We start from the raw sequence: 21,169 nt of genomic DNA, 5'->3' as shown, positions 1-21,169 counted from the left end.
TCAGAAGAAGACTCAAGCCAGAAGAAACAGTCCGGATGGGTGAGCACGAGTGATCCTTTTCACCTCCTAGCCTTGCCTAGTATATTGCTGGCCAGACCATCGTGATCCGATTGCCAGCCGTCAAACCTTGGTGAGTCCTACTATTCTTGGACTCTCTTTATTTCTAGGCTCCCCTTAACCCCGTTCGGTCGCCCAAGAGCCCGGACGGTCATCCTCGTGCGTGTTTCCCTAGATTTACCTTAATGTCATATTAAATGTCACATTAATGTCACATTCAATTTTTGTGACCTTAATGTTACATTAAATATCACATTAATGTCACATGTTTCTTCTGCACCAAGACATTATCTCATTGCTTCTGCCATATAGCAAAGTTGTGTGCAGCCTCAAGCTTCTTAATGTGCAAATGATTGCTGCTATCACTGCTGCCAGCCATGATTTACAGCCCAAAAGTGACTCCAAAGTCAACAAATGTTACACGAATGACCAAGGTACAAACAAGTACCAACTAGCAATGGAAAACCATGTAATTGTAGAAATTTCAGATCTGCAAATCATTTTTCAGAGTTAGAGAATGTATTCTACAGTACACCACAAGTAATTGCAGCTGTGCCATGGGCTAATACATCAATTGCATGAGAAAGCCACAAATTTTAGCTGCAATTTTTGCTCTAAATGCATTCACGGGTTGTCAAAATTTCTGGAAATTGTACTTGTCATTGTGTAGTTCCCACAAATATATGAAAAGCCCCAATTTCTAAGACTCGAATGTGTGCAAATTTCACAAATTTTACTCAGCCGAGTAAAATCTTCGAGCATATGTTAGAAGAAGTAAATGCATGCATAATCATTGAGATTTGTCAATCTGTGCTTACATGCGCGTTATAGCCCGCAAAATTTAGCAAAGGATAAACCTTTTGAAAAAAAACATGATTTTGTTAAGGGAAAAAAACCGTAGAATGTTAGGATGTTGCGCGCGTGCGACCTACGCCTGGCTTGGGAATTGCCACCAATTTTGACACTTGACTGTAGGGCACTTGCACTAACCTACGGACTTGAGTTGACCACCAGCCAGGCTATCGCATGAGCTGATGCTTGACCTACGACCTGTGTTTGCACATAGACACGGGGAGCAGAGGATGGAAAGCCTTGTGTAGGAGTGACCCAAGGGATGTGTGACGACAGTCCATAGGCAGAGGATGGATAGCCTTGTGTTTGAAAGGTCGTGTGGGGGGATTGCAACTGTCCCAAAGTGGAAGGATGTTGAAGGGTGCCCCAAAAAATTAGGGTTTTGTAGGACCATTGAAACTCCCTTGAATTGTGCACCAAATTTGTGTTATTTATTAATTAAGTGTGTTTTGGGGCTGTTTAAAAATGCTAATCAGCTGTAAAGTGTGTTTTAGCTCAACAAAGGGGCTTTCCTTTCCCTCATTATTTATTTGCAGATTACAGATTTAGATTGCTGCTATAGTCTTAATACTGATGCTATTGATCCTAATAGATGTGTGTGAATAGATAATTCTCTGCAACTATTTTATCATGCTCCAATTTGGATGGGGTTTTATTTTGATTGCCCAATGTATGATTTGCATTTTCCCATAGAAAGATCATGTTTGTTGGGACAAATAGAAGTTGCATTGCTCATATTATCTTTTTAGTTATAAAGCTGAAGGTTGTTTGATTTGTTGGAAATAGGGATGTATGAAGATTTTGATGTCTCATGACATTATCTTACTGTCCATTTGCAGGGAGTTTTTATGATAGAAGCAGGCATGTGCATAGCAGAATAGAGGAATTAGATGAGTGTAGATTTATTTGGTTCCTAAACGGATCAATATCTTTTCTGAGTGTAGATTTCATTGGTTTGTATGAAGTCTGGCATAGCATTTCTGTGGAAAAATTTCAACATGTCTCTCTGACCATGGATTTTGTTAAGCTTAACCATAAATCTGCACTACTCCGCAGGTTACATGGGAAGGAGGAAAGAAGTTTGAGGATGTATTTGTTGAAACACTGGTTAAATATGGATATAAAGGAGTATATCTTTCAGACCAGTGGTTGAAGCAGCCCATATTTATCCAGTCATTTGCACCAACATCATTGATATATGCCTCTAGTCTTATAGATTCCCCAAAAGTTTTTCTTATTGATGATATTGATATTCCAACACAAGACACGAACCAGGTACGCAGGCAGTCCTTTAATGTACTTTACCACATTTCTACTGTGATGGATTGCTAGTATTGAGTGCCATCAAGACAGTTTACACTTTATCTTGAGAGCTGCATCTGTTTCATTTGGCTGCATACTCAAAACATAGTCCTAGACACCATGTTGTTATAGCGAACTGTCATGCAGATGTGTTCAGCAAGCTTTAACTAAGGTAATATGCAGGAAAAACCCTGTGCAAGTTGACAGTGAGAAGGCAATATTGGTGGTATGCTGTATCCAGTCACCAGTAAGATCTGTGTATCTACAGAGTGATATTGAGTTTCGATGTGCTTGGTGTGGACATAGAAAAGGAATAGTCATCTTCAAAGCAGTTGTTGTTTAAGAGACTCTGACTTAGTTTGGAGGAAGCATTGGCAGATCAAAACTGGACATCTGCTACATACCATGCTGTCTTTGCTGAACTAAATGACACCGATTCTTTATACAGATAGCTGTAACTTTCTCCACCTCATGCTGCTCATAGTTGAAGGATCTGATCTTGTGCACAATGTTTGAATCAGCCTGTAGAGAGACAAAAGAGGTCATCTATGAGTAGCTGCTTGAATGAATGCTCCTATCCGTGAGCAGAATTTTCTTGCACACAGGAGGGTAAACATCTGCATCTGCATATTACAAGTCTCATGTCTACTCGGAATTCAGCACTTGAAGAGTTGTTCTCAAGGATTTGAGGCGTTGTGGAAGCTGTTGGTAGTATTAGATTGGTGCATTTCTACGTAGAGTAATTTTTGCAGTTCTCTTGGCACTAATCATTGCTGCTCTATGTGTGCAATCAGCCCTCAATAGGACCATAGATTTTGATGCAGATTTTGAGAGACCTTCTGCAGTAGGGATGGGAGATTTCGGGCTGGCAAAGTGAAACCAGCCTTCCTTCTTGGAGAGGGTGGTAATGACCTTGTTAATCGACAATTACAGCAAGTAATTAATTACATAACTGAAATGCACAATTTTTCTTTTTCTTACCCTTGTTTTCCTTTTTGGGAGAAGTAAAAAATCTCTTAAACTGTGGATCTTTGGCCAATTGAGCAAAGATGGTCAGCTGCTGCCTATAACCGAGCCTTGAACTAGTCATCATACTCTTCACCTCGTTGGCCATTAGCATCTTGTGGCCTAGAAGGATCCGCTTCTTGGTCATCAACCACACTTTGTCGTTGATGTCCATGTTATAAGCCTATTCCAAGATTAGGCCACTGCATGTTTACCCTTCATTATGTGCATTTTCAGAATGAGATCGTTGGGTATTTCACTCACACCTCACTTACGCCTACGCTCACATCGGAGTGTTGGTGATCAGTAGGACACCGGGGCACTTTTTACTCTCGGTAGGAGAGGTTTTTTCCCCCAAACTTATGGTATTATTTCGTATGTGCTTATGACACACTTACGGGCACTTACCGTGTTCGGGTGTGAACACCCTCTACAACCCTAAGGTTTAAGGGTTGTACCTTGTACTTTTAGCTTACACTCTTTCAGTCTATTGCATTGGGTGTTGTGCTTCACTCTTACATTGTCTACTGAGTTTCTGTGCTGAGCTTCGATCCTGCCTTCTTCTCACATTTGGTATCAGAGCAGCATTGGCTCTGTTCAACTGAAGCCCAGGTTCCGTTTAGCTCAGCTCTGCTGAGCCGGTGGGAGCTCCCTGCTCAGTTCAGCTCTATTGGGTGGAAGAGGGCCAGTGCTGCCTGTCTCCTGCAGCAGCTCATCAACAGTGCCCACTGTCCAGCAGGTCTGCCACAGCTGCGCTAGGTTCACCAGTGCCAACTCCACCTGCAACAACCCAGCCTTGTCTGCGCAGCCCTTGCCTACGCCCTTTTGCGTGGGCTCTGCCGCCCTGTCCCACACCTGCCAGTAGCGCCGCCTGCGCCTGTTGAGCACAGCCTTAGGCCCCTGTGCCTGCCATGCCCTGCTAGACGTCCTGTCAGTCGCGTCCTCTGCGCCACACGCTAGCCGCTACGCTCGTCAACAGTTGCCAGCTCAGCCCGTATGAATCTCTGCCTGTACCGGCTTGTCGTCAGTGACAGCCCATCATCACAAAGGTATTCTTTTTAAAGTTTTTTTAAATCCTTTTATTTCAGAATAAATTTCTGGAAGGAGGGGTTCCTACGCAGCATGCATAGAATTGAGGAAATGTGTTTGGGACACATTGGATGCAAATTTTTTGGGCACATTCATAAATTTTTTAAGGGTTTTTATGTTTTGTGAGAACATTGGCATACGTATTGCAGTTACAGTCACTGAAAGACTGTTTTGAACAAATGTGAAGCAATAAAATTTGGGGATTTTGCTGGTACAGTGTTGCTGAACATTGGTTGCACCTTTGATTGTGTGCATTACAGACAGTTTTGACAGAGTGCACCTCTGTACACTAATTGCAGAAAGTTATTTCTTGCAATTTCTGAAAATTTTCGGATTTATTTGGTCCCGCTTTGACATTGCTCTTTTGCCTTTTTTTGGTAATTGATAATCATGGCAAATCAGGGAGAAGATGTCTTCACCTATGTATCCAAGGATGACAGATTGGATGGAAATAACTATTGACTTTGGTCCTTCATGATGAAGAATGTACTTGTGGCAAAAAATCTTTGGGATTATGTCAGTGGAGAAGAAGCTAGACCTGGAGTTATGGCTCCAGCTACTCCTTCTCCAGGAGGACGTGCACAATGGGCACCTCAACGTGCTCCACTTCAGCCACTTCCCCAAAGAATAGTAGCTCAAAAAGCATGGGATACATGGGATGCACGGGCTTTGTTGCTGATTGCATTGGCAGTTCAGCAGTCAATCATCTCCCACATTTGTTCAGTAGCTTCTTCACGAGAAGCTTGGCTAACTTTGGAGCAGATGTTTGCAGGCAAGAATGAGACTTGCATCTCTTTCTTAAAGAAAGAGCTAGAGACATTGAAAATAGATGAGGATGATTCTATTCAGGATCACTTGAACAAAATTTAGGACTTGCGTAAGCAACTCATGAATGTTGATGAGTACTATTCGGATGCATAGATGATATCTACCACTTTGAACTCATTACCTCTTTCGTACTTGGCTTTTCATACGGCCTTAAATCTCACCATGAGAATTGCCGCACAGTCAATCACTTTTCTTCAGTTAGTCAGTTTGCTTCTAGAGGAGGAGCAAACAAGAAGAAATAGTGGTGTGGATGCTATAGCCTCTAAGCAGGCTTTTATGGCTAGACAAAAGGGCAAAGGAAGCCAAGTGAAGAATGCTCTGCAGAGTTCTGGGACTTTTGGAACATCACAGACAAGTAAAAAACAAGGGGGCACGCAAGCCAAAAAGGATAAATGCCATTATTGCAAGAAGCCAGGCCACTATATTACTGAGTGCAGAAAGCGCATTGCCAAGGAGAAGGAGTTAGGAATATCTATTTCTGATGCTCCTTCCACTGCTACTGAGTCCGCGTCCTTTGTTGCAGATAGGGACTATTGCTTTTACACATGCAGTTATGATACTTCTTGGGCTGATTAAGCATTTAGCTCTACTGAGGATGGAAGTACTTGGTTTTTTGATAGTGGTGCTTCGAGGCATATTACATCTCACAGAGATTTATTTGCTTCTGTTGGTGTAGCTCTAGTTGGTAAGTCTGTACAGTGTGCTAATAATGCATCATAACCTGTTAGAGCTATTGGGGAGATTGTGCTCATAGCCATTGATGGCTTTATTCTTCGCCTACAGGATGCTTTGTTCGTGCCATGCATAAAGAAGAATTTGCTCTCTATTTCTTTTTTGGCACGTTGTGGATTGCAAGTCACATTTGATAACGACAGATGCATGGTGAGAGACAAAGAACACATGACTTTGGTCTTGACATGCACTTTATGTCATGGATTATACGAGTTGAATGCTCTTTCAGTTGATTAGTCAGCGTACTTGGCATCCACTCTCACTCCTGCTATGATATAGGCAGAGTTATGGCATGCTAGGATGGGACATGTGAACTTTGGCAGCTTGATGCTCTTGCAGCGTACATAAATGCTAGATGGATTATCTCTAGTGGAGAGACCTCCTGAGCACTTATGCGAAGGATGTATTTTGGAAAAAATGCATTGTTTTTCGTTTCCCCGTGATGTTGCTTTTAGAGCAATAGGCAGATTGCAGTTAGTGCATTTAGATGTATGTGGGCCTATGCAGACAAAGTCATTGGGAGGATGTTACCATTTTGTGATTTTTATTGATGACTTTACTCGATTTTGCTGGGTCTACTCTTTGGTCAAAAAGTCAGAAGTCTATGATGCATTTTTGGCTTTTATTGCACTTGTTGAAACTAGTCTGGTTGTAAAATTAAAACTCTCTGCAGAAAATCAGCCATTGGCTGATTTGAATATTTAGCAAAGTGCTGAAGCTGAAATTCAGCAAGAGCTTATGCACAATCAAGAGGCAAGACAAATGTCTAGATGGTATTTACAGACTATGAAAGATAGTCATTTGGATGCACCCATGGCTGGTCGTACTAGAAGGTAAGCTCGTATGCATGATACTGCACATACCATGGAGTTTGTTATTGCAGCAAGCACCCTTGATGAAGAGGAACTTGAATGTTTTGGGGATGCGTAACAAAGTGTGCATTGGATGGCAGCAATGAAAGCTGAATTGGATTCTATCACTAAGAATCAAATATGGGAAGTGCTAATCATTTGTCTATATGTTGATGATCTCTTGCTTACAGGGACACATTCTGATTAGATTTCAGTATTTAAACAAAATTTGCAGCAAACTTTTGACATGTCAGACTTGGGGTCTTTGCATTATTACTTGGGCATTTAGTTCATACATGATGCTAGAGGTATTGGGTTATCACAGTCAAGATACATTGGTAAAGTTCTTGAGAAGTTTGGCTTACAGGATTGCAAGCCAGTCTGTATACCAATGGAACCTGGCCTTAAGCTGTCATTACATGATGACAGTGATTTGTTTGATATACATATATATGCTCCAACAGTTGGATGTCTTATTCACCTATGCAACACTAGGCCGGACATACAGTTTGTAGTTTCAGCCTTGAGTAGATATATGCATCAGCCATGCATGTCACATTGGCAAGCTGTTAAGCGTGTCTTCTGTTACTTGCAGGGTACTAGATCTCTTGGATTGCTTTATGCCAAGGGGGGACCACTGTAGTTACATGCTTACAGTGATTCTGATTGGGTTGGTGATTATGATTCATGTCACTCCACTAGTAGCAATTGTTTCTTTCTGGTTCGTCTTGCATATCTTGGCTTAGCAAGAAACAGTTCACTCTTGCCACATCGTCATGTGAAGCTGAATACAAGGCAGCTTTCACTACCACAATTGAATGTGTATGGATTAGACGTTTGCTAGTTGATCTGGATGTATCTGTTACGGAACCTACTCCTTTGTTCATTGATAGTCAGAGTGCCATTGTAGTGGCACGGAACCCAATGTTTCATGCACGTGCAAAACACATTGAGATACATTATCACTTTCTTAGAGAGAGGCTACATGTGGGTGATATAAGCCTTGTCTATTGTTCTACCATCAGTAATGTGGCAGATATCTTTACCAAAGCTCTTCCTCGTGACAAATTTGAAGCATTTTGCAATGCTTTAAATTTGATCTCCTTTAGTGGCTGATGATTCTTGTACTCTTGATCACCCTTCACTCCAGGGGGATTTGTTGGGTATTTCACTCACGCCTCACTTACGCCTACGCTCACATAGGAGTGTCGGTGATCAATAGGACACTGGGGCACCTTTTACTCTGGATAGGAGAGGTTTTTCCCCCAGACTTATGGTATTATTTCGTATGTGCTTATGACACACACTTACGGACACTTACCGTGTTCGTGTGTGAACACCCTCTACAACCCTAAGGTTTAAGGGTTGTACCTTGTACTTTCAGCTTACACTCTTTCAGTCTATTGCATTGGGTGTCGTGCTTCACTCTCACACTGTCTACTGAGTTTCTGTGCTGAGCTTCAATCCTTCCTTCTTCTCACAGAGATGCATTATCACTTGTTGATCCCATCTCATTATAGAAAGACATTCTTGCTATAAGTGCTTAGTTGAACACAATTTCACCACTAGAGCAAAGCTTCTAACCTTCAATCAAATGCATTGGGGCCACCAAGTCAAGGAAATTGATGGTATCGTGGCAATGGAACCATGAGACCAGCATTCCTTCCTTAGGGAGGGTGGCAATGACCTGATTAATCAACTGAGATGCACAATTTACCTCTTAATCTTGGACAATGGATAGCCAGTTGGCCCCAAATTGGCGGCCCTTGCCATATTTCTTTAACTTGTATTGAAATCTAGATGGAATACATTGAGATTCCTTGAATCTCCTTTGCTCTCCAATTATCCCTTGCTGTGAAGAATAACTAGTAAGCCTCAAACCAATTTGCCCTTTGGTTTATTTGGGGATTGGCCTTCAACTATGCTCCTTAGGTGACAAATTCAACCTCAAATGTTTATAGGCTGAATGGCCACTTGAGTCTCCTAAAATTGCTCCAATTTCAGTGACTGAAATTCGATTATTTAGGCCTTCATTTCTTAGCATGCTTTTCAATGTGGCTGTCAAACCCTAATTTTTGTTGTAAATTAGGGTTTACAGTAGAGCTTAGTCAAAATCTCCTCCTCTAATGGTTGATCTTGCTGGAAATGGTTGATTGAGAAGAATGGGAATTGACTAGAGGATGAGAGAGAATATTGAAGAGAGAAAATTCTGAGTTTTGTTGCTCTAGAAAGTGGAGAAAATCAATTGCTACCTTGTATAATAGCCATCTAAGCTATAACAGACTGCCAAGACCTCCCAAAAATGATATTGCCTTGAGCTAGAGCTTATTGCTTGCATCCATAGGGCCTTGGGCTGTAGTCTCCCTTGATACATGCAAATGCCCCTAACTGTTGGTGTAACTGGTCTATGACTCACATAAAGCGGCAGTTTCTTCAATTAATACCTGGTCTTTACTCACACACACACACACACACACACACACACACACACACACACACACACAGACCTCACTTCCCCGCTCAATACTAGATTGACCCCGAAGACCGGCGCCCCTCTTGATATTTCTTTATCAATTAAAAGATGGAAAGTTACAAAAATGAAACGTTCCAAAATACATAACTTGTGAACAGTTTGGTTTCATCTTTTCTGAGTAAATCCTAGTTGCATAAGGACAATTTAACATGACCAGATCAACATCCCTTTTAGGAAAGCATTTTCTGTGACCATAACTCAATAATTCATGTGCATAATTGCTGTTTGTAGAACTCTGTATTTACTGTTCTTACTATCCAACATATCCTGAACAACATTCCTTTTAGGAAAGCATTTTCTGTGACCATAACTCAATGATTCATGCGCAGAATTGCAGTCTGCAGAACTCTGTATTCATTGTTCTTACTGTCCAACATATCTAGAATAGCATCCCTTTAATAATTCATGTGCAGCATTGCAATCTGCAGAACTTTGTATTTACTGTTCTTACTATCCAACATATCCAGAACAACTTCCCTTTTAGGAAAGCATTTTCTGTGACTATAACTCAATGATTCATGTGCAGAATTGCAGTTTGCAAAACTCTGTATTCACTGTTCTTACTGTCCAGCATATCCAGAACAACATCCCTTTAATAATTCATGTGCAGAATTGGAGTCTGCAGAACTCTGTATTCATTGTTTTTACTGTCCAGCATATCCAGAACAACATCCCTTGAACCTTGGCATCATTCCAACAATAAAACAATCCCACAAACAACATGAAATCAGAGCTGGAAAACCCTGTTCCTGTGTGGCATGGTCATCACTTTCTTTAGTTTCTGCATTGGAGAAGTCAACAACTGCTCCTAAACCTGGGCAGTGAGGCTCTTGCCTCACCAGAAATGCAAAGAAAGCACAGAATTGTATCTTCGATGGAATCAGCCCATTATGCAGAGCATTTCCTCTAAGAATAGAGAGAGAGTTGACCAGAGGGAGCAAGCTCTACCTACGTACATGAGTCAGAGACGAAGAAGTACTCTTCATAGCTGATGTACTTGCAGCAATGTGCCCTTAGTTTCTCAAAACTTCACTCTCAGATTTGCCCCTCATGCCTATTACGTTTTTTTTAACGCTCTCTCTCTCTCTCTCTCTCTCTCTCTCTCTCTCTCTCTCTTTTGGGAACTTATGCCACATGGCATACATGTAACAATTTTCCTGTTTAAATCTTCTGGTCTAAAATTCTCCATGTTCGGTGAAAAATTTGACCTTGACATAGACCAAAGAATTAATTATCGTGCAAAAACAAAGATAATGACGTGAACAAATTCTGGGGTCCAAAAATAGTAACTCCCTAAATTTCAGGGATGGTGACCCTTGTATTTCTTAAGTTGTTCTAAGCAACTTTTATCATTGTAACCACATCAAAAAGTGTAATATGGCTCAGTTACGGTGACTTTTATTCCGTGAGCATTCTCACATGTGCATCTTCTGTCTTGACGAGGCTCATTGTCCTACACCATCTCCAGTGGCTAAGCACACAGTCCCAAACCACTGGCATTCTATTCTTTAGTACCCATTTAATATGGAACTGGTTCTAAGGCTCAGACAAACCATTAGTCTAATTTGTCCCAATGGCTACCTCTTCTGGCTATGCAAAGATCCCGGCTTAATCCAAGAGAACTCTGGGGATAAAAAGGAACAACAACTAAAGAAAAGAAAAATAAAATATTTATATGAGTAAATAAGGAAAGCAACTGCAAAAAGTATCACCACCTGGTGACAGTTGGTGCTTGTAGCAAACAACTCTTCCACTAATTCTCCACTAAGCCCATACACCCATCACCTTCCTAGACACACGATATGCATATGCTAGCAGAGTGCAGACCCACTTCAACTACCTTATTTAGCACAATGAGGGTTCATGATACTATTGATGGACTTTAGAATGGGCAAGTTGAGGACCACGATGGACTAGTAGTAGAGCAGCTATCACATGGTAGAGATATCTTAGCATCCCTTCTAGCCCAGCTGTTTAACAAGGCCGTGTGTGAAGGCTTCCCTGCTAGTTGGTCATCTAATACTATAGTACAAATCTTGAAAGTTGGAGAACCCATAGTTCCTATGAACTCTAGGATGGTCATGGTTGGCCATGTGCAAGCCAAACTTTATGGATTGATACTAGAGCATGAGTTGATGAGTATGTGGACATGTGGGGTCCAGGAGGGGCTACTCCACTCTTGATCATATCCTCACACTTTGAGCAATCATGGTGGAGAGCATGGCACAAGGGAGGTAGGCATGCTATTGCTTTGTGGATTTTCATAAGGCCTTTGACACAGTATCATATTCTAGGCCCATGTAGAGACTGAAGGAGTTGGAGGTCCCGATAAAGATGATATGGGGGTAGTAGCATTGTACATGTCTATTACAGGATAGGTACACATACCAAGAGGGCGTTCAGAGGAGATGACTAGCACCATTGCAGTGAAATAGGGATGCCAACTCTCACCTACTCTATTCAGCCTTTATATTGATGAGATATGGGACAACATTGATGGACTTGGAGGGGAGGGAGCTGGCCGAGGGTGGCATTGATACCCATATTATTGTATGCCGATGACATAGTCTATATCTCTAGCACATCAGAGGGATTGCAACACCACTTGGATGCTCTATAGGCCTTTTGACAAGAGAGAGATCTCCCAGTGAACCTTGGGAAAACCAAGATTATGGTGTTTAATACTTCCTCCTAGTGGATTCAACAATTAATATCCATTTTACATATGGAGAGGAGATAGTGGAGGTGGTCCAAAGATATGTTTACTTGGGGATTACGTTTTTAGGGCTGAGATTCACTTTGAGGAGAGCAACAGGGGATAGATTGATACAAGGCTATGTGACTCTAGAGTTGATGGAGAGTTAATGTACACACATACAGTTTCAAGAGCCTTGGATGAAACTTTGACTCTTTGACACTTTGATCACACTAGCACTTGTGTATAGGGCCTCCATATGGGGATTGAGTCGCTACCACATGAGGAGAGCCATACAAGGTTAGCCACTACCTAGGGGGAAGGAGATAGATTAGGGGTGGGAGCAGATAGAGAGACTCCTAGTATTGTTGATTTCACGGATGATTTAGAGTAATCCCTCTGTACCAAATGAGATTATCAGAGTAGAGATGGGAGCACCACCCATAGTGGGAGAGGCCTTGGACAATGACTTTTCTACATAGGCTCTGGACCTTGTTGAGACATAGATACTCTCGGCTTGCACTAGAGTCATCTAGACAGCTAGCATTACAAGGGGATATTGAGTGTTGGTATGCTTGGACAGAGGCATGGCTATAGCTACATAGATACTCCTGGCAAGTCATCTAGACAACTAGCATTACAAGGGGATACTGAGTGTTGGCATGCTTGGACAGAGGCATGGCTACAGTTACATGGATTACACATGAATCACCTCCCACCTCTACAATATAACTTGGATTGCCCTCACTTGGAGCTCAACTCAGAGGAGCTGAGTGGCATCATTAGGATGGACATTATTCAAACACACACAACCACGACATGGGTGACACCTATTGAGGATTTGGGGATGAAGATGGCTTTCTATTAGAAGTATCTTTTGCACATATCTCTGTTAGCGATCAGAGCCGTTAGACGGGCAGCCAATCGGACTGCCCAGTCGGACTGCCACGTGGCAGTCCGACCTGTTTCAGTCAGTCGGCTGCATTTAATGCAGCCGACCTGCATTTATTTGGCGCCCAGCTTTTTTGGCTATATATAGCCGAGATTTCCGCAGTCTTCCACACTTCTGTACGTAGGTTCCAGGCTGGAGATACGTGCAGATTCCGTCTCTGTTCGCAGATTTCAGACAGGAGATTGTGCAGACTGCAGCGGACTTCGAGCTGAACAGCAGGTTGCATTGTCGAGGTGCAGACACGCAGTCCAGCGCACTGCGCCCGTGTATATATCTGCATATCTTTGTATACAGTACACTTATAGAGCAGATCTTCATCTTCCACTGTCTCTTTCTCTCTTCTCTCTCTGCGTTCTCTCTCTCTTTCAGTCTTACGCTTCCGCATTGCTGCACTCTGACATGGTATCAGAGCAGTGTAGAAGGGCTGACTAAGTGAAGAACCAACCTGAAGAGGAGTTTCCATCGCGACACAAGGCTGCGTTTCCAGCGTTTGAGGGCGAGCGGGAGGGCTGCTCCTCGGAACAAGGCTGAAGCGAGCGTGGGCGTGCGGGAAAGGAGTCTAGTTGGTGGATTTGCTGCTGTTGCTGCTGTTTGAAGAGGAGGAATGCTGAGTTTTCAGTCTTCAAGTGCAGGTTTTGCTTTTTCATCGCCTCTGGCGGGTGAATAAGGTTCGGGACGCGGAAGAAAGAGCCCTAGCAAGCTGCGTTTTCATAGTCAGAGGGGGCTGCTTTTGCGTTTGTGAAGGCATTACAGGTGAAGATGTCTACAGAGATTGACTTGGAGTTCCAGACGATCATGGACCGGAAGGTGCTTGTCTTACCGGCTCTTCTCGGCAGATCAAAAGCTCGATGGCGACAATTACTGCATCTGGCGTGTGATGATGTTGGCCATTCTTGAGTCCTACGATTTGGCGGAGCTTGTACAGGAGGAGATCGACCAGCCTTCGGTGAGAGATGAGTCCAAACTCTCTTCCGATGCTCATGCGGAGTTGGCCAAGGCACAGTCTCACTGGGACAAATTGAATGCCCGGATTCGTTCTTTTCTTTTTCTATCATGTACTACAGCCGTGATAGCCCACATCGAGCACTTGATGGTGGCTCGGGAGATATGGCTGGAGGTTGATCAGATGTATAACCGGATGACCCTTATGAGGCGGGTTTCTTTGGAGGTGTAGATGCGGACCTTGTCCGTGAACAAGTCTTATTCGTTGTGGGAACACATCAACAAGCTTAGACAGCTTCAGATGCAGGTTCAGAATGCGGGGAAGCCGATTTTCTCCGAAGACATGGCGATCACACTTTTGTCCCAGTTGCCGCCACGATTCGGTGCTTTCTACTCCGCCCTTATTGCTTCGAGGGGTGAGTCTACTCTTTGGTGGGAAGAGCTGGTTACTATGGTCTTGGACCAAGAGGAACAATTGAAGGGACAACATGCTTCCAAGTCGGAAAACTTGACAGGTCAAGCCTCTCAAAAGAAGGGGAAGGACCAAAAGAAGAAGGAGGACAACAAGTCAAAGAAGGACAAGGGCAAAGAATCCACATGCCATATTTGTGGAAAGATTGGCCATTGGAAGAAGGATTGCCCTGACAAAGACAAGAAGGACACCAACAAGGATACAAAAGATTCTGGAGCGGTGGCTGCACCCTCATCAGCTGCGTTTCTTCATCTAGCTGTCATTGAGGACTCTACACCGAATGTTTCTGATGCTGCGATGACCGCTCCCGAGGCTCGAGAGTGGATCGTTGACTGTGGTGCCTCCCCGCACACGACTCCTTCATCAAATGGTGTTGCCCAGCTGCCACCTTCGCGTTAGCAGATTCTCATTGGAGATAGCTCTTCGGTGTCTATTGCAGGATGGGGTGAGATGCAACTTATTCCAGATGGACGTGGTGGTACCCATACCTCAGAGGTCTTGCATGTGCCAAGTTTAGGGTATCATCTACTTTTAGTTCATAAGATTTGTTTCCTTGGACTTTTGGTGGAGTTTGACAGTGATTCGGTGCGAGTCCTTGATCATAGGTCGAGGAAGGTTCTCTCATCAGGATATGAGGAGAATGGCATCTACAAATTGACGTCTTCTACCGCCCTCCCTACTCTTCTTCTTACCTCTCAGACACAGTCAGAGCTATGGCATGCTTGGTTTGGTCACCTCAACTATGATTATCTTCGAAGGGCGTCACGTGAACAGCTTGTTCGAGGGTTGCCGGACATAGTGGTGAGCCAACAGCTATGCGTCTCCTGCATTTGTGGGAAACAGCATAGGGATGCGATTCCCAACAAAGCTTCGCGGCGGTCTACTTCACCGATGGAGCTTGCATCTACGGATCTTTGTGGCCCTATGAGGAACGAGTCCTTGAGAGGGAGCTCGTACTTCATGTTGATCGTAGATGACTACAACAGGATGACATGGGCCTATTTCTTGGCGTTGAAGTCAGAAGCTTTCTCCCACTTCAAGGATTGGCTTCTCTTTGAGGAGAACCGATCGAGCCGGAGATTGAAGACCTTGCGATCTGACAAGGGTGGTGAATTTGTTTCTAATGAGTTTGCTCGTTTTTGTGTAGATAAAGGTATTCACCAGGAGTTTGTCCTCAAGAAAATGGCATTCTTGAACGGAAGAACCGAAGTGTGATCGAGATGGCGCGCACCATGATGGAGCATCGACAGATACCTCAATTTCTGTGGGCCGAGGCTGTGGCTACTGCAGTTGACATCCTTAACCGATCCCCCACTTCGGCCGTTGATGGAATGACACCTTTTGAGGCTTACTTTGGGACTAAGCCCGATGTTTCTTATTTTAGGGTTTTTGGGTGTGATGCCTATGTTCACATTCCGAAGGCTCATCGTGATAAGTTTGAAGCAGCTTCCCGAAGTCAGGTGTTTGTTGGCTATAGCTCTCAGTCCCAAGGCTATCGTTTGTATGATCCCGTCAAGCGGGATGTGTACACCAATCGAGATGTGCGGTTCGTGGAGGTTCCGGCCATAGCAACGGGTGAGGAGTATCCTGTTCTTGGAGATCCAAGGGAGAGTTGGGCTCCCGCAACAGTTCCTTTGGAGCCCGCACCTTTTGATTCCGATTCTGTTTCTGATACAGAGTCTACTGTTCCACCGGTCACCCCCGAGGAGTTACCACCGGTGGATATCCCAGAGTCTTCAGCTGATGGAGAGAGACGAGGAGAGGTCCGGCCTCCTCCTCGTTGGGCACGTGACACACTTCGTGATTCAGGGATCGAGGGGGTCCCTGAGGAGTTGGGACCACAGGATGGTCTGCGGCGGTCACATAGGCACCAGGCACATACTATGGAGCTTGTTTGCTCTAACTATTGTTTGATGACCCATGTTATGGAGGATCGAGAGCTCACCTCTATGGAGGAGGCTTTATAGTCCGCACCATGGAAGAAAGCTATGGAAGCCGAGTTGGAGGCTATTAACAGGAATGGCACTTGGTATCTTGTGCCTCGCCCCTCGAATAAGAAGGTGATTGGCGTCAAATGGGTCTTCAAGACCAAGTACCTTAGTGATGGTTCTTTGGACAAGCACAAGGCTTGCCTTGTTGCTAAAGGTTTTGCATAGCGCCTAGGGATTGATTGTTATGACACTTTTGCCCCCACTGCTCGTATGGCGACTATTCGAGCTGTTCTTGCCCTGGCCGGCCATAGGAGATAGGTTGGATGTGAAGTCGGCCTTCCTCAATGGTGATTTGAAGGAGGAGCTCTATGTAGAGCAGCCTCCTGGCTTTGGATCTTCAGATGGGAAAGTCTACAGGTTGAAGAAGGCCTTGTATGGCCTCAAGCAGGCTCCGCGTGCATGGAACGAGAAGATTGATTCATTCCTTCAGTCACAGTTGGGATATTGGCGCTCCAAGGCCGATCCGCAACTTTATGTACGCACTTGCGCGGCTGGTTGTGTGCTTTTTGTGTTGTATATTGATGATTTGATTATCACAGGTGATCATGCACAGAAGGTCAAAGAGACGAAGGCAGCTTTACATTAGACGTTCAAGATGACGGACTTGGGTCTCCTCCTTTTCTTCTTGGGCCATGAGATTTATCAGTCTCAGAGGGGGATTTTCATCTCTCAGCAGAGATATGTACAGGAGCTATTGGTTTCTTTTGCGATGGAGGATTGTCGGACCATTTCTACTCCTATGGATCCGAACTGGAAGGCCACTTTGCATTCAGCTTCTCCCATGGCGGATGCCTCCCGCTATCGTCAGTTGATTGGATCATTGATTTGGCTCCTCAACACTCGTGTTGATCTTTGTTTTGTTGTTGGTCTCTTGGCAGGGTTCATGAGTGAACCTCAGACGGTGCATTGGCAGGCTGCCCAGCGGATACTTCGGTATTTGAGGGCGACATCTGACTTAGGGATTCATTATCCAGCGGGCACAGGTGGTTCAGATCTTGTACTTGCAGGTTGGAGCGTCTTGGGCTGGTGATGTGGACCACAGGCGGTGTACAACAGGTTACTGTTTTACCTTGGGTGCAGGTGTTATCTCATGGAGTAGCAAGAAGCAGCCCACGATAGCCCTTTCGTCTACTGAGGCGGAGTATCGGGCCGCGTCTTCCACCACATGTGAGGCTGTGTGGCTTCGGAGATTGTTTGAGGAGCTTGGGTGCCCCCAGACTCGTCCTACTTTGCTGCAATGCGACAATGAGAGTTGCATTGCCTTGGCACGGAATCCTATTTTCTATGCCCGGACGAAGCACATAGAGATCCAGTACCACTTCATCAAAGAGAAGCTTTTGGATGGGACCATAGCTGTGGAGTACTGGAAGACGGAGGACAATCTTGCAGATTTGTTTACGAAGGCACTTCCCCAAGCTCTACTTCGGAGACATGCCAGATCCCTCAAGCTTCAGCCCCGCCAAGGCTCTGAGAGGGGGTGTTAGCGATCAGAGCCGTTAGACGGGCAGCCAGTGGGACTGCAGTCGGACTGCCCAGTCGGACCTCCACGTGGCAGTCCGACCTGTTTCTGTTAGTTGGCTGCATTTAATACAGCCGACCTGCATTTATTTGGCGCCTCGTTTTTTGGGCTATATACAGCTGAGATTTCAGCAGTCTTCCACACTTCTGTACGCAGGTTCCAGGCTGGAGATACGTGCAGATTCCGTCTCTGTTTGCAGATTTCAGACAGGAGATCGTGCAGACTGCAGTGGACTTCGAGGTGAACAGCAGGTTGCATCGTCGAGGTGGAGACACGCAGTCCAGTGCACTGCGCCCGTGTATATATCTGCATATCTTTGTATACAGCACAGTTATACAGCAAATCTTCATCTTCCACTGTCTCTTTCTCTCTCCTCTCTCTGCGTTCTCTCTCTCTTTCAGTCTTACGCTTCCGCATTGCTGCACTCTGACAATCTCTCGGTGGCTTTGTTTTTCGCTTGATGTACATGGGGATGCACACGTCTCATGGTGTATGATATGCCATTAGATAGGTCCATACATCCTCACACCAGCTTTAGATTGAGACAAGTAGATACAGTGTAGACTTTGTCCCCCTAGAGGATAGGATTTGCCAGCTCCATCAGCTTGAGCCAAGCTTGAGCCAAAGATAGAGGAGCACTACATATGCAAATGCCCAGTGTACTATGAAATTTGATGGAACTTCCACTATTTGTTCAGAGAGAGATTTGGGCCACTATCTAGGGTGATGGATTCCTTGGATTGGAGATGTCTCATGCTCTTCCTATTGGAGCTACGCCGCCACAAAGAGCACCTCTTATGGACCCATGAGCGGAGACATGGATTGCATGCCCAGTGTACTATGAGATCCGAGGGTGCTTCCACTATTTGTTCAGAGAGAGATTTGGGCCACTATCTAGGGTGATGGATTTCCTGGATGAGAGATGTCTCATGCTCTTCCTATTGGAGCTACGTGGCCACAAAGAGCACCTCTTATGGACCCACGAGCAAAGACATGGAGTCACATACCAATGCATACTCACAGAGTTCTACAGAGTATATTGACTACTGCCTCCACTGTAGAGCCCTTATTAGACTGACTTACAGCTCCACTAGGGGGACCTACCTAAATACAACCATAGAGAGATGTAGAGCCCGTCACTCATTCCTAGCTGGTCGATGCCCTCACAAAAGGCATCATTTGCAGAAACAGAGGATACTACATCGTCATTGAGGAACCATACCTCGCTACTTCAGCCTCTATGTTGGATAGACCCATGAGAGATATCTTGGAATGAGAGTGCCTCCTGAGTAGTTCATTTTGTACTTATTATGTATTAAATTGTTTGTTTTCCATTTAGTTAGTCATAGCATTAGATGATAAGTATTTTGGGACTTGTGAAATTCCTTGACTTTTGAGATGTAACATTTTGGTCTAATAGGCCAATTTAGCCTTTTGTAGATGTTAATATAACTTTCTTTCTTCCTTTCTCCTCTCCTCTCTCTCTCTCTCTCTCGACAACAACCCCCACACACAGACAGAGCGGAGCCTCCAAAAACGTTTTTTCCACTTGCATGGGCAAGTTTTGCCGAGTGGTAGCCTTCCAAAACAAGTTTCATCATTATCCAACTTTATTAAACACCAAATTCAATAATTATTTATGGCTTATAAAAACAATCTGATTGGCCAATAATAAAATTGGCTGGGCAAATTTATCATCCAAGTGATTCCGAGCACTCATTAGCTCGAAATTGGCATTAATTAAATAATTAATGGCAATTTTCCAGTGTCATCTTTGACACCTAGGGCTAATTTAATGGTCTAGGCCAAATTTTGAGACCAAGTATCACCTAGTACGTGTCCAATATAACTTGTTACAACTTTTACCTTTGGCACTCGATATTTCAAGGTCTCAAGTCCCACATTGTGAAATAACTAACTTGCACCTCAATGTGCAAGTCACATTTGCACATTTGATTAACTCTTCAATCAAATGCTAAGCAAAGCATCAAAATTTCAGGTCCTTATGACACAAAGTAGAAGTTAGCTATGTAAGATACAAAAGTTAAATAAATGCTCAAACTTCTAGATCTACATGACATATTTGTAGAATCATTTTATTGGATAGGCTAAGCTTCCCTTCTTTCCCATCTAGCTTGATGTTCTTGGGAGACTACGTGTTGAATCTGCGGGCTTCTTCCTTGGCAAGGGCTTCTCTTGTGGCAATCCTCCACCATAACTATAGTTTATCAACTGTTTAGCAAAATAGGTAGATGGGGCACGGGATGAATTTCAAATTAGAGCTTCATCTTCCTTGGCAAGGGCTTTTCTTATGTCAATGCTCTATCATAGAGGCGGTTTATCAACTGGTTAGCAACACAGGTACATGGGACCATGGTTTCTTTGCTCATATGATATACATTATTTATTGGCAGTGTTCATGTTTTATTGCTTGGTATGGGTTACCTTGAAGTTACTTACAGTCATTCTATACCGCATGCTTATTCCATTGCAACACTTCTAGCAAGGGTACCAGATGTTCCAAGAAAACATGTCTTATGGTTTCTTCTAAATGGAGATGTCAGAGTTGTGTTATGAGACATGAGCACTTCATTTTTACTTTCCTTGATATTAGACTGGATGTCTCTTGCCTGTGCTACATATTGATTCTTTTTGCATGGTTCTGCTGGATGTTAGAAATGCAGACAGATTAGTCACTTTCACAACAAGCACATGGCGATTGCAGTCTGAAAAGAAAGAAAAATTGAAAGAGGAGCAAGAAGCCTTACCTCAAGAGGACTCTATCACCGTGTTCCCGTGGAAGGCCTTGTAGTTGAGGCTAAGAAGAGTCTCCAAGGACTTGGTTATAGAATGTCATGATGAAGCAAGCAGTAGAGTTACCTGTGGCCAGTCTCAATTGTTTTCGCTGTCATCAGAATACATGGTACTCTCCATGATGCGAAGGATAGATCAACATCAACATCAAACATGCCTTAACTGCAAATGCATGTGCGAAGAATATAAATAAGGGGGTTTGAGGATTGTCAGAATAGCCCTCAGAGTGTCATCAAGTCCTCCTGCAAGGATCCAAAGTGTCAAATTGAACGGTAATGGAGGAGAATCTGTATATTTTAGGCTTCTATGGTTTGTCCCCGTGATGCTGTCCTTAGATGCAGGGGATCCCTTTTCCTGTAAAGGATATGATAGGGCTTGCCGCATGAAAGAGGTCAGATCATGGTTGATGAAACATAACAGTGTCAAGGGAAACCTGCCCAGGGCCAAGATGAGTAGAGTAAGATGTTGTTCTCTAGGATTTGGCTATTGTTGTGGCTCAGCATCTCATAGCAGGCAGGCGAATGCATACGTAATG

The 21,169-nt window shown here is 43.9% G+C and overlaps 1 protein-coding gene across 1 annotated transcript in view; it reads left to right on the top strand.

Annotated features, from left to right (window-relative positions):
• The window catches only part of LOC148034471 (glycerophosphodiester phosphodiesterase GDPD6-like), an 84,177-nt gene that overhangs the window by 53,177 nt on the left and 9,831 nt on the right, over positions 1–21,169 (top strand). Inside the window, exon 6 of the mRNA XM_087679416.1 lies at positions 1,966–2,184. Coding sequence (XP_087535542.1) covers positions 1,966–2,184 — 219 coding nt within the window. The remainder of the gene's footprint in view (positions 1–1,965; positions 2,185–21,169) is intronic.

This window comes from Lygodium microphyllum, chromosome 6 (genome assembly GCF_053477565.2).
Source record: "Lygodium microphyllum isolate KBCC chromosome 6, Lygodium_microphyllum_v1.1.10, whole genome shotgun sequence".
Taxonomy (NCBI): domain Eukaryota; kingdom Viridiplantae; phylum Streptophyta; class Polypodiopsida; order Schizaeales; family Lygodiaceae; genus Lygodium; species Lygodium microphyllum.
Note: the sequence above shows the minus strand (reverse complement) of the source record. Positions and strands in the feature narration are given on the sequence as shown.